This window comes from Mobula hypostoma, chromosome 1 (genome assembly GCF_963921235.1).
Source record: "Mobula hypostoma chromosome 1, sMobHyp1.1, whole genome shotgun sequence".
NCBI classification, from domain to species: domain Eukaryota; kingdom Metazoa; phylum Chordata; class Chondrichthyes; order Myliobatiformes; family Myliobatidae; genus Mobula; species Mobula hypostoma.
In genome coordinates, this window is record NC_086097.1 from 111,284,638 (window position 1) to 111,299,620 (window position 14,983).

The following is a 14,983-nucleotide window of genomic DNA, read 5'->3' on the forward strand; positions in this document are numbered from 1 at the left end:
GTCCGAGTCCATAGGGTACTTAAAGCTGCTATGCAGGTTGACTCTGTGGTTAAGAAGGCATACAGTGCATTGGCCTTCATCAACCGTGGATTGAGTTTAAGAGCTGAAGAGGTAATGTTGCAGCTCTATAAGATCCTGCTCAGACCCCACTTGGAGTACTGTGCTCAATTCTGGTCGCTTCACTGTAGGAAGGATGTGGAAACTATAGAAAGGGTGAGAGGAGATTTACAAGGATGTTGCCTGGATTGGGGAGCATGCCTTAAGAGAATAGGTTGAGTGAACTCGGCCTTTTCTCCTTGGAGCAACGGAGGATGAGAGCTTGCCTGATAGTGGTGTACAAGATAATGAGAGGCATTGATCGTGTGGATAGTCAGAGGCTTTTCCCCAGGGCTGAAATGGCTAGCATGAGAGGGCATAGTTTTAAGATGCTTGGAAGTAGGTACAGAGGAGATGTCAGCGGTAGGTTTCTTACGCAGAAGGTGGTGAGTGCGTGGAATGGGCTGCCAGCAGCGGTGGTGGAGGCGGAACCGATAGGGTCTTTTAAGAGACTCCTGGATAGGTACATGGAGCTTAGAAAAATAGAGGGCTATGGGAAAGCCTAGGTAGTTCTAAGGTAAGGACATATTCGGCACAGCTTTGGGCCGAAGGGCCTGTACTGTGCTGTAGGTTTTCCATGTTTCTAACAAACATCTCAGCTCAGGATCTCTGTGCTGACCATGATGACAAATTAATGAAACCTATCATCTATATTCCGCCATTTCTTATCCCCTTACATTCGTCCTCCCAAAGTGCAACACTTCACGTTGCCCGGATTAAACTCCATCTGACTTCTTCAGTCAGGTTCAGCAGCTGGTTTATATCCTGCAGTATCCTTTGACAGTCTTTTTTACTCTCACGACTCTGCTCATTTTTGTGTCATTTACAAACTGTAATCAGCCCATTACACTTCCTCCCAAGTCATATATCACAAATAATAGAGGTCCCAGCACTGATTCCCAGAGAACACTACTGGTCACAGAATAACACTTCACTACTACCCCTTGTTTTCTAGGACCAAGCCAATTTTGAATGTGATGTACCAATGGAGCATGGATCTCATGCAACTTAATCCAATGCACCTACTTTTGTTAGCATAGGACAGTACGATGCAGAATAAGGCTCTTTAACCATAGTATCGATGCCAACCTTGGTGCCATTTTATCAAATCCCATTTTCTGTCTGTATCCCTCAACTCCATGTCTATTCAGGCATCTACCACCTCCCCGGCAGCATGTTGTGGGCACCTACCACTCTTAATGTAAAACGAAAAAAAAATTGCCTCACATATCTCCTTTAAATTTTTCCCTGAACACTTTAAAGCTATACTCACTAGTATTTCTCATTTCCACTCGGGGGGGGGGGGGATTCTAACCATCTACCCATCTGTGCCTCTCATAAATGTATATACTTCTATCAGGTCACCACTCAACCTTTGATGCTTCTGAGAAAACAGACCAGTTTTTTCCAACCTCACCTTGTAATTAATGCTTTGTAATCTGAGCAACATCGTGGTGAGCCACTTCTACACCACTTTAACAAATACTATTTTAAGACATGAAAAAAATATTGCTTTTCATGTGATATAACAGGGTTGCTGGTCTTTTGCATAATTGAGAATGTGTTCATTCATTTTGATTCACCATTCTTTAATTTCCAATTTAGCCTTCCTCTCCTTATAGTGCTTTAACTACAATAGCCAAGAGTTACAGGGTTGGTAGAATTCATTGATCATATTTTTACAGTGAAATTAATAATAATGCTTAACTTGTATAAACACATCTTTCCTTATTTAGGCATCTTCTAACATTGGTCTAATTCGAAGTCAGAGTTTGGTTGGTATACTTCTGTTCTGCATGGGCTGCAGATGAAATCTTGAGGAATGTTGATTGTTTATAACAATAATAGTGCTTCTAAAGCAGAGTTTTTTTTAATGCCTGCAAAGACCAATGAAGCACTTGGCATTAAGGCAACAATAGTAAAGAATGGTTGTTTGTGATCACCAGCACGAGCTTGTGGTGTGCTTATTGCAGTATTTGAGGTGTTCTCTTATTTTTTAGAGCACAAATGTCTATTCTCGTGTCAGATTTTGTAGTCATACAGCACAGAAACAGGCCCTTTGTCCGTGCAGATCAAGATGTCTACCTGCTTGTGTCTCATTTGGTTGCATTTGACTTGTATCTCTCCATATCTTTCCTGTCAGTGTACATATTCAAATGACTATTAAATGTCATAATTGCATCTGTCTCTGTGCTTTCTCTGGCAGCTCATTCCATATACCCATCAACCTCTGTTTGAAGCTTTCCCTCCAAACCCTATGTCTGTTTTAAATCTTTCCACTCTCCTTAAACCATGATATCGCTATTGGTTTATTACTGTCACATGTACTACGATACAGTGAAAAGCTTGTCTTGCATATTATTCATACAGACCAAATTGTTACACAGTGCATTGAACTAGAATAAGATAAACAAAAACAATGCAGTGTAAAACATACTGGAAAAAGTGCAGTGCAGGTAAATGTTAAAGTGCAAGATTATAATGAAGTAGATTGTGAGGCCAAAAGTCCTCCTTATGATACTAGAGATCTGTTCAGGAGTCTGATAACAGTGGGATACAAACTGCCCTTGAACTTGGTTCTGTATCCTTTCAGACTTTTGTGTTTTCTGCTCAATAGGAGAGAGGAGAAGAGAGAATACCCAGGGTGGCTGTGGCCTTTGAATATCCTGGTTGATTTATTGAGGCAGGTTGAAGTATGTACAGAATCCATAGAGGATGGTTCCTGTGATGAGCTGAACTGCGTTCACAACTCTGCGGTTTCTAATGGTTGCATGCAGAGCAGTTGCCATAGTAAGCCAGTGAGCCAGTGAGCATCCATGCATTCTATTTTCTATAGTGCGTTGATAAAAAATGGTTAGATTCGATGAGGACCTGCCAGATTTCTTTAGCCTCCCAAGGAAGTAGAGCTTTTGATGAGCGTTGATGAGCTTTTTTGTCCGTGACATCAACATATGGATCAGGACAGTCTATTGCTGTTGTTCATAGCTAGGAATTTGAAGCTCTCAGCCCTCTCAACTTCAACACAGGAACATATGCACTGCCTTCCTTTCTGAATCTGAAGCGAATGACCAGCTGTATTGTTAACATTGAGGAAAAAGTTGTTGCCATGACCACCATGTTACCAAGCTCTCTTTCTCTTTCTTGTACTCCAACATCATTATTTCTGAAGCAGGCCAGTACAGCAGTATCATCTGCAAACTTCTAGGTGAGAGTTAGAACAGAATTTGACCATGCAGTTATGTGTGTACAAGGAATAGAGTGGGGGCTGAGGACACATCTTGTGGAGCAGTGTTTAGAATAATCATGGAGGAGGTGTTTATTTCTATCCTTCCTGATTCCAGTCTGGTCAGAAAGTCAAGGATCCAGTTGTAGAGGGAGCCATTAACCCCCATGCAAAAGTTTGATGAGTTTCCTTGGAATAGTAGTATCGAAGACAAAACTGTAGTCAATAAGCAGAAGGCTTATTATATAGGTGTCTTTATTGTCCAGATGTTTCAAAGATGAGTGTAGGGCCAGGGAGATGACATCTGCCATAGACGTGTTTCCGTGGGAGGCATATTACAATGGGTTGAGGATGGAAAGTTGGAGTCGATGCATGCCATGACCAGCCTCCTGAAGTACTTCATGGTGGTAGATGTTAAAGCCATAGATGTTAAAGTAGTAGTCATTAAGGCACTTTATTTTGTTGATAAGGTGCCTTAATGACCAGGTTGATACTATCCCTCTAGTTTTGAATCCACCTACCCTGGGTAAAACTATGCCTCTCTTCTTTTTATTTCTGCCTCTCATGATTTTATGTAACTCTATAGGGTCATTCCTCAGCTGTCTATGCTTCAGCAGGGAAAATTCCCAGTCTATCTAGCCTCTTCTTGTAATTCAAACTCTCCGATCCTGGTAACAATCTTGTAAATAATTTTTGGACCCTTTCTGGTTTAACATTATCTTGTCAGTGTCTTAGACAACTGTAACATGAGGCCCCAACTCCTATATTCAATATCCTGAGTGATGAAAGGAATCATACCACATACCCATATATAATCTTTGTCACCCTGTCTACCTGTGTCACCACTTTCAAGGAACTATATACCTGAACCCTAAGGTCTCTGTTCTATAATGCTCCCCAGGGCCCTACTGGTACTAGATAATCCATGCCCTGGTTTGCCATCCCAAGATATAATACTGCACACTTTCCAGAGTTAGCTTCTAGATCCTGTTGTAATCTTAGATAACATTCTTCACTGTTCACTATACCACTAATTTTGGTGACATCCACGAACTAGCTAACCATGTTATCTACCCTCTCCTCAAGTTCATTATTATAGATGAAAAATAAAAAGCACCATTGCATTGGTCAGTCTCCAATCTGGAAAAAAACTACTGTCCACTACCACCCCTTGACCCTACCACCAAACAAATTTGGTATCCAATTGGATTGGTCACCCTGGATCCTATGTGATATATCTTACTAGACCAACCTACCATGAATGACTTTGTCAAAGCTTGCTCAAGTCCACAGCAATCGTCTTTATCATGCCTGCAAAAAATCTTTTAATCAAATTTGTGAGACACCATTTCCCATGCCCAAAGCCATGCTATCACGAAGCGGTCCTTGCCTTTCCAAATGCAGACGTATTCTGTCTCCCATAATCCCCTCCAGTAACTTTCTCACCACGATGTCCTAGGATACAGTTGGTCATGGTCTGGAGATAAATAATTATTTAACTTTCTGTCCTTAAAGAATGTCAGCACCTGCTGTTTTGTAATGTAGATCTATTTCAAGATATCATTATCTTCTCTGTATTCCCGGGTCTCCTTGTCTTTCTTTCTGGTAAATACAGACAAGTGATATTTATTCACAGCCTTGCCCTTCGCCTGTGGCTTTATATCATAGGTGACTATGTTTACTCTTTAAGGGATCTCTTCGGATTCTTTACTTACCTATCAAGCTATGCCATGTCCTCTTTTTGCCCTTCTGATTGCCCGTTGATGTGTGCTCCTCCTACATCCCTTGCAGTTAATCCCAAATGACATATGCCTCCTTTTTCCTGACCAGAGCTTGATTATCCTTCAGCAACCAGGATTCCCTAAACATGCCAGAGGACTAACTAACCAAGGGCTGAAAAGAATGTTTAATAGACGTTATTGTCATTCACAACATAACGGTGGACAACTGTTTTAGTCCACAAACAAAATGTGCTATAGTAGGCTTAAGGGCAAGTGGATATTCATAGGCTTGGGGCCTCTATTCAATGGTGTCTGTTAACTAATCATTTCCTAGCAATATGCCCCATAATCAAGAAAAACTGCAACAACTAAGTTGTTTCAGAATGTATAATAGAAGGGAACAGGAAAGCGCAGGTGCTTAAATTAGGAAGAGAGAGGACTAGATATGTAGAAGAATAAATAATTTTTCAAATTAAAGAGTATCAAGAATTCTTGAACTCATTCTGAGCATAATTGAATTCTGATTTTATAACGAAATATGTTTTATTAAATTGTCTTCATTGTACTTACTGTTGGAGTATTATTTGACAATTGAGGCCCAGAATTTTTTGCAGAGTTGGTGCTTGTCAATTTTACCTTGACTACATCCCCCGATGAAGGTTATGAAAGCATCTAAATATGTAGTGCATTCCAGTTATTAATACCACAGAGGTGTGTCTGTTCTGGTAGAACTACATCACCATTCTGAACCATTCATCTGACTGCCCTTCTATTTGATTTCCATAATTATTCAGCAACTACTTGGAGATGTTAACATACTATGATTATTAGAATGAAAAGTTATAAACATTCAATAATTACATTTAAATGCATGTGAAACTAATTGAAACAGGTCACTCACTCCCTTGTCTTTTCCCCTCTATTCAAATGAATATAATTGCTGGACCTGTGAAAGACCTAATGATAAAGCAGAGAAAATATAATACAGATTCATACAAGTTATAGAGTTATACAGCACAGAAATATGCCCTTCAGCCCAAATATTCTGTGCTGACGTAAGATGCCACATCGAAACTATTTAAATTTCTCAGTGTTTGGCCCATAATCTTCTAAACCTTTCTAATCTATGTACCTGTCTAACTTCTACATATCTACATTTCTCGTAATTGCACCTGCCTCAGAGCCCATGTCAGTCCATGGCCTCCTATTGTGACAAAATGAAGCCACCCTCAGGGTGGAGGAGCAACACCTTAGCCTCCAACCTGATGGCATGAATATCGATTTCTCCTTCTGGTAAAATAGATTTTCCCTACACCTCCCCTCTTCTTCTATTCCCTACTCTGGCCTCTTACCTCTTCTCACCTGCCTATCTGGTTCCCTCCTCCTTCCCTTTCTCCTATGGTCTATTCTCCTCTCCTATCAGATTCCTTCCTCTCCAGCCCTTTACCTTTCCCACTGCCTCACTTCACCCTCTAGCTATCCTTTTTCCCTTTCCAGCACTCACAACACGCTGGAGGAACTCAGCAGGTCGGGCAGCATCCGTGGAAACAATCAGTCAACACTCAGTCCTGACGAAAGGTTCCGGCCCAAAATGTTGACTGATCGTTTCCACGGATGCTGCCCGACCTGCTGAGTTCCTCCAGCGTGTTGTGAGTGTTGCTTTGACCCCAGCATCTGCAGAGTATTTTGTGTTTACTTTTTCCCTTTCCTCCCACCTTATTGTCTTCACCTTTCCTTTCCAGTCCTGATGAAGGGTCTCGGCCTGAAATGTCAGCTGTTGATTCGTTTCCATAGATACTGCCTGACCTGCTGTGTTCCTTCAGCATTTTGTGTGTGTTGCTTTTGTTTTCTAGCATCTGCTGAATTTCTTGTGTTTCTAATGATGAACCTATCGACCTCCGCTTTAAATATGCCCAATGACTTGGCCTCCACAGCCATCTTTGGTAATGAATTGCACAGATTCACTAGACTCTGGGTAAATAAATTCCTCCTCATCTCCGTTCTAAGGTAGATGGTTGAAGGTTGTTTCTCAAATGGAGACCAGTTATTAGTTGTGTACCATAGGAGTTGCTTTTTGGACCCTTGTTAATCATTATTTATACAAGTGATTGCGATATGAATGCTCAAGGCTTGATCAGTAAGTTAGTAGGTTATGCCAAAATTTGCAAGTGTTGTTAGTGAAGGAAGTTAGCGTAGATTACAAGGGATCTTGACTGGTTAGGGAAGTGGACCAAGGATTGGCAAACTAATTTTTATACAGGCAAGGAGGTGATGCATTTTGAAAAGTCAAACCAGTCTAGATATTTGTACTATGAATGGTAGGTCACGAGGGAGTGAATAGAGGGATTCGGAGTACATGTGCATGATTCATTGAAGGTGGTGTCACGGGTAGACAGGGTGCTGAAAAAGGCATCAGTCAGGTAGCCATGCATTGGAGGTAGTGCATTATGTTGCAGTTGAATAAGTCTTTGGTGAGGTTACACTTGGAGTACTGTGTAGTTTTTTTGATCCTCCTATTATATAAAGGGTGAGATTAAGCCAGAATGATTTACAAGGATGTTGCCAGGACTAGAGGGCCTGTGTTATAAGAAGAGGTTGTGCAGACTAGGCTTTTATTTCTTCAAATGTAGGAGAATAAGGACGCAACATTATCAAAATGTTTAAAACTATGAGTGAGGTGGCTTTTTCCTAGGGTAGGAGAATCTAAAACTGGGAGCATTGATTCAGAATGAGAGGGGAAAGATTTAAAAGGAACTTGAGGGACAACTTTTCATGCAGTGGGTGGTGATTCTGTGGAAAGAGCTACCAGAGAAAGTTGTTGAGGTAGATACAATACTATCATTTAAGAAGTACTTGGATAGAATATGTGGACAGATATAGGCTGAATGCAGGAAATTAGGGCAATTTGGATGGGCACTGCATTGACTGTTAAGTCCGAGGGGTCGGTATCCATGCTGTATTATTTCAGAATCTATCTGCTGCTGTTCTTGGATTGGAAGTTGAACCTATAACCTTCTAACCAGGATGGAAGGCAAATGCTCACATCATTTGATGTCTTTGGGAACCTAGAAGCAACTTCAGTTTGATTAACTTCAATTAACTCAGTTTTTCAAGATCTTAGATTATATACAGTAAGTTTAATTAATGCATGTCAGTTTACACAAGGCAAAATGAATCTGATAAGAAGCTGACTTGAACAATGTTGAAACAGTAACTTTGTTATTCCTGTTTAGCTAACTTAACTCACAAAAATTAAAATATTGCTTGTATTAAGCTTGGCAGAACTATAAGAACAATGCTCTACTCTCTGGTTGTCATATTTTATCAAAATATGAACCAATTTGAAGCCTGAAGTTGCTGGAGTGTTTGGCTAGACATTTGTCTAATTTTAAAATTTGTAATATGTAGAGAGAATCAGTGGCTAAGGTGCTATCAATATGGTTGCCTGCCAAATTAGAACACATTACTCTAACAGTTAAACATCTGCCCATGATTTATACTTGTAGGCATCACTATGTGATGACAGGCTTCATAGTCGTCATTGGAGATATAACTCAAGAACTGTAAGTTTCCTTTGTTGAGTGCATGGCACATTTCAAAGAAATGCATTATTGAGATAGTGGACAGCTTTTAAAATCATGGCTTTTTTCACAGCCAACTGGAAGCAGCGTTTCTTCCCAAACAAGCTCATTACACAACAGCCCATGGGTAAGGAAAGTGTCTGAGCATGTGAATAGTTCCCAGTTAATTCATTAAGTTGTTGATTAAAGCAGCAGTGTATTCTGAAAAGAATAAGGCACTGCAGCAGAAATTTATTCCACTGTAGATATAAATACAGTGAATGATAGAAATTGCACTGCAGTAAGTAACTTGAATGAGTTGACCTGTATAATGATTTCAGAACATATGATAGGCAGTAGGAGCAGGAAGAGCCCTTACAGGACCTTATGCAAGTTCTGCCATTCAGTTGGATAATGCTCATTCACTATTCTGTGCACTTTCATATTCAATTTTTATACTGCTTAATACCTTTCAGAATCTAGTATTTAAATCCCAGCTGAAGGCCTTCTGAAAATCCAAATATGAACTTTAAACGCTATTTCTCTTTCAGAAATCTCTATAATTTTATTTTCCTGAGATTGTATCTTTTGTTATATATAGCATTCTTTTACTCAATTATAAATGCTGATCCATTCCTTTTTTCTTAAATAATACCATAAGACATGAGCAGAATTAGGCCATGCAGCCCCATTGAGTTTGCTCCACCATTCTATCATGGCAGATTTACTATCCCGCTCAATCCCATTCTCCTGCCTTTTCTCTGTAACCTGTGAAGCCCTGACTAATCAAGAACCTATCATCCTCCACTTTAAATATACTCAGTGACTTGGCCTCCGCAAAAGTCAGTAGAATTCCATAGGTTCACTATCCACTAACTATAAGAAATACTTCCTCATCTCTGTTCTAAATGGACATCCCTTTATTCTGAAGCTTTGCTTTCTGATCCTAGACTCACCCAATATAGGAACCATCTTCCCCATGTTCACCCTATCTAGGCCATTCAATATTTGATAGGTAGGTTTCAATGATATCCCCTTCTCATTCTTCTAAACTCCAGCAGGTACAGGCCCAGATCCATCAAATGCTCCTTGTACATTAAACTTTTGATACCTGGAATAATTCTCATGAACCTTCTGTGGACCCTGTCCAATGTCAGCACATCTTTTCTTACATAAGGGGCCCCAAACTGCTCACAATACTTAAAGTGTGGTCTGATCAATATCTTATAAAGCCTCAGCATTACATCCTTCCTTTAACATTCTAGTCCTCTTGAAATGAATGCTAGCATTGCATTTGCCTTCCTTTCCACCATTTCAATCTGTAAGTTATTTGTAGGGAATCCTTCAAGAGGACACCCAAATTCCTTTGTACCTCTGATTTTTAAAATTTTCTCCCTGTTTAGAAAATAGTCTACGCCTTCATTTCATCTTTCAAAGTCCATGACTATGCACTATATTCCATCTGGCACTTTGCCCATTCGCCCAATCAGTTAAAGTCCTTATGCAGCCTCCCTGTTTCCTCAACACTGCCTGCCCTTCCACCTGTTTGCATTTCATCCACAAACTTGGCTACAAAGCCATTAATTCCATCATCCAAACTATTGACATATAATGTGAAAAGAAGCCTTCCCAACACCAACCCCTGCAAAACACTTGTCAGCAGCAGCCAACCAGAAAAGCCCCCCTTTATTCCCACTTTTTTCTTCCTGCCATTCAGTCAATCTTCTATCCCCATTTGTATCTTTCCTGTAATACCGTGGGCACTTATCTTGTTAAGCAGCCTTGTGTGGCATCTTGTCAAAGGCCTTCTGAAAATCCAAGTAAACAACATCCACTCACTATCCTTTGTCTATTATGCCTGTTATTTCCCCAAAGCATTCAAACAGATTTTTCAGCCAAGATTTTCTCTTAAGGAAACAATGCTAACTTTGGCTTATTTTATCATGTGCCTCCAAGTACCCTGAAACCTCATCCTTACTAATGGACTCCAACATCCTCCAACCACTGAAATCAGGCTAACTGGCCTATAATTTCTTTTCTTCTGCCTCCCATCCTTGTTTAAAGAGTGGAGTAATATTTGCAGTTTTCCATTCCTCTGGATACCATTCCAGAATCTAGTGATTCTTGAAAGATCATTAGCAATGCCTGCACAATCTTCAGCTACCTCTTTCAGAACCCTGGGGTATAGTCTATCTGGTCCAGTTTACTTGTCTGTCATCAGACCTTTCAGCTTTCCAAGGACCTTCTTTTATTAATGGTAACTACATTCCCGACACTCTTGAATTTCTGGCATACTGCTGGTGTCTTCCACACTGAAGACTAATGCAAAGCACGTATTAAGTTCGTCCGCTATTTGTTCCCCATTGTGACCTATCCAGTGTAATTTTCCAGTGATCTGATAATTCATTCTTGCCTCTCTTTTGCTCTTCATATATTTTCTATTCTTTATATACAAGAAAAACTTTTGGTATCCTCTTCTATATTATGACAAGCATACCTTTCATCTTTTCTCTCCTTATTGCATTTTTTGTTGTCCTCTTTTGGTTTTAAAAGTTTCCCAATCCTCTAACTTCCCACTAATCTTTGCTCTATTATGTGCCCTTTCTTTTGCTTTTATGTTGTCTTTGATTTCCCTTGTCAGCCACAGTTCCCTCATCCACCCTTTGGAATACTACTTCATCTGTGGATCTTGAGCCTTCTGAATTATCCCCAGAAATTCCAGCCACTGCTGTTCTGCCATCATCCTTGCTAGTATCCCCTTGCAATTAACTTTAGCCATCTTCTCTCTCATGGCTCTATAATTCCTTTTACTCCACTGGAATACTGAGACATCTGACTTTATCCTCTCCCTCTTAAACTGTAGGGTGAATTCTATCATATCATGATCACTGTCTCCTGAGGGTTCCTTTATCTTAAACTTTCTAATAAAATCTGGTTCATCACACAACACCGAATCCAGAATTTCCTTTCCCCAAATTCCCTCAATGACAAGCTGCTGTAAAAAGTCACCTCGTAGGCATTCTACAAATTCCCTCTCTTGGGATCCAGCATCAACCTGATTTTTCCAATCTATCTGCATATTGAAATCCTCTATCACTATGGTAGTAGTGCTCTTTTTCTATCTCCGTTGTAATTTGTATCCCACATCCTGGCTACTGTTCAGAGGCCTTTCTGTAACTTGCATCAGGGTCTTTTTACCCTTGTAGCTTCTTGACTCTTCCCACAAGGCTTCTACATCTTCCCATCCTGTCTCACCTCTTTCTAATGATTTGATTTCATTTTTTACCAACAGAGCCACCCCAGCCCCTCTGCCTACTTGCCTGTTGTTTTGATACAATTTGTATTTTTGGATGTTAAGCTCCCAACTATGATGTTGTGGGCAACAACTCAGTGATGCCCACAACATCATACAATACTTGCTAATCTCTATCTGTCATACAAGATCACCTAACTTATTTTGTATACTGTATACATTTAAATATAACACCTTCAGTTCTGTATTCATCACTTTTTTCAATTTTGCCCCATGTTACACTTTAACTCAACCTACTGGCTGCAAATTTTCCCTATCTGCCGTCTGTCCTCACAGTCTCGCTACATGCTGCATCTACTTGCATACCAACTGCCCTGTCCCCAGCCCTATCACTGAGGTTCCCATGTCCCTGCTAAATTAGGTTTAAACCCTCCCCATCAGCTCTAGCAAACCTGCCCGTAAGGATATTGGTCCTCCTCAGGTTCAGGTGTAAACTCATACAACAGGAATTCTGCAGATGCTGGAAATTCAAGCAACACACATAAAAGTTGCTGGTGAATGCAGCAAGCCAGGCAGCATCTCTAGGAAGAGGTACAGTCGACGTTTCAGACGGAGACCCTTCGTCAAGACTAACTGGACTTCGCCAGTTAGTCCTGACGAAGGGTCTCGGCCTGAAACGTCGACTGTACCTCTTCCTAGAGATGCTACCTGGCCTGCTGCGTTCACCAGCGACTTTTATGTGTGTTGCTTCAGGTGTAAACTGTCCTTTTTGCACAGGTCATACCTTCCCCAGATTGGAATTAAGGAATCCCCTATCACTACTTCGCTCCTCTTCTCTCCCCTTCCTTTCTGAGCACAAAGCCAAACTCAATGCCAGAGACCTGTCACCATGGCTTCCCCCTGGTAGGTTGTAACCCCCCCCCCACCCACCGACAACCACAAAGTGGTATACTTATCATTGAGTGAAACGACCACAGGAGTACTCTGCACTAGCTGCCTATTCCCTCCCACTCCCCCTTGCCCCTCCCCTCCCCCTTCTTTGTCCCTTAACAAGCTTTATACAAAGCTTCAGAAATGGATGGAATAATTTCCAATAAGTTATTGAATAGTCAGAGACTTGCTCCCTAGTGAGAAGTTATTCTGGTGAAAGATGCAGAGACAGATGGAGATAGATGACCATTTGAATAATTCAGGAGATTTTATTTTTCAGCACTGTAGTAGAGTTCGCTCTCTGGGTATGACCTTTAAATTGTGTGGACTTTTGGTCTTGCCAAGATTAACTCAGTATCAGAATCAGGTTTGCTTTCTTCCTTTGCAAAATGCAATTCATTTCCCTGATCTTCTGTTTGAAATAGTGCTGAATAATAAGTTTGTATTATATCTAAGTGTATATAGATGGTCTGTACCTTTTGACTCCAAGGCAGGAGTTTTCTTCAGTGCCTCTCCAGGTCTTGATTTCTGTCCTTTTTTTCTCTGCATTTGGGCTCTTCACAATATTCGCCGTGAACCTTTCAAATTATTATTTCAAATGAGTTTGTGACAAATGTATTTCATCCACTGGTATTGGCACTGCTTTCCCTTGGAATTTAATGACTTCAGGAACTGCACTTTAACCATTTATCCCGTGGTGTTGCCAATTTGAGGGATCTTTGGACTTGGACACTAAGATCCCTCTTGCATCAATATTGCTAAGGATCCTATCATTTACTCTGTTCTTTCCCCTTGCATTTGACCTCCAAAATGCAACACCTCACCCTTGACTGCATTAAACTCTTATCTACCATTTCTCTGTCCATATCTGCTCTATATTTTGATGACCTTCTTTAGTATCCAAAACTCTACCAATTTTTGTGTTGACTTCAAACATGCTAATCAGTTCATCCACATTTTTATCCAAGTCTATGTATATCACAAATAACCAGCCCCAGCACTGATCTTTGCACTTCACTGCTGGTCGCAGACCTTCAGTTAGAATAACATACCTCTAACATCCTCTTTGCTCCAGGCGGTGGGGACGGGTGAGAGAAAGTGCTAGACTATCCAGTTTCCCATTATAATCTAAATACCCCATTGCCCTCCTTCTCAAATTATGTTAATATTCTTGTAAATCGTTTCTGCATGCTCTCCATATCAATAGCAGGGTGACCAGAAGTGCACACGGTACTCTAAACGAGGCCTTATCAACAATTGTTGACGTCCCAGCTCCTGCACTCAGTATTCTGAATAGTGATGCAGTTTGTATGACATGATCTGCCCCGCACAATGTCATGCTGACTATCCCAAGTAAGCCAATGTTTTTCCAAAGGTGAGTAAATCCTTTTCCTAAGAATCCCCACAGATAGCTTCCTTAGCACTCACTAATCTATAATTTCCTGGATCCTGCCTCTGGGACCCCTTCTCTTTGTGATTTTTATAAATGACCTGGATGAAAAAGTGGAGGGATGGGTTAGTAAATTTGCTGAATGACACAAAGGTTGGGGGTGTTGTGGATCGTGTGGAGAGCTGTCAGAGGTTACAGTGGGACATTGATAGGATGCAAAACTGGGCTGAGAAGTGGCAGATGGAGTTCAACCCAGGTAAGTGTGAGGTGGTTCATTTTGGTAGGTCAAATATGATGGCAGAATATAGTATTAATGGTAAGACTCTTGGCAGAGTGGAAGATCAGAGGGATCTTGGGGTCTGAGTCCATAGGACACTCAAAGCTGCTGTGCAGGTTGACTCTGTGGTTAAGAAGACATACAGTGCATTGGCCTTCAACAACCGTGTGATTGAGTTTAAGAACTGAGAGGTAATGTTACGGCTATATAGGACCCTGGTCAGACCCCACTTGGAGTACTGTGCTCAGTTCTGGTCACCTCACTACAGGAAGGATGTGGAAACTATAGAAAGGGTGCAGAGGAGATTTACAAGGATGTTGCCTGGACTGGGGAGCATGCCTTATGGAATAGATTGACTGAACTTGGCCTTTTCTTCTTGGAGTGATGGAGGATGAGAGTGTCCTAGTAGAGGTGTATAAGATGATGAGAGGCATTGTTTATGTGGATAGTCAGAGGCTTTTTCCCAGGACTGAAATGGCTAGCATGAGAGTGCATAGTTTTAAGGTGCTTGGAAGTAGGTACAGAGGAGACGT

At 40.9% G+C, this 14,983-nt stretch overlaps 1 protein-coding gene across 11 annotated transcripts in view; it reads left to right on the forward strand.

Moving 5' to 3' along the window:
- lrrfip2 (leucine rich repeat (in FLII) interacting protein 2) overlaps positions 1-14,983 on the forward strand; it is a 130,934-nt gene that overhangs the window by 39,068 nt on the left and 76,883 nt on the right. For 6 of the 11 annotated variants that reach the window (XM_063054807.1, XM_063054829.1, XM_063054836.1 and 3 more), the window contains exons 10-12: positions 1,833-1,871; positions 8,547-8,603; positions 8,695-8,748. The exons of the other annotated variants lie outside the window; for them this stretch is intronic. In XM_063054807.1, coding sequence (XP_062910877.1) covers positions 1,833-1,871; positions 8,547-8,603; positions 8,695-8,748 — 150 coding nt within the window. The remainder of the gene's footprint in view (positions 1-1,832; positions 1,872-8,546; positions 8,604-8,694; positions 8,749-14,983) is intronic. 11 annotated transcript variants of the gene reach the window in all.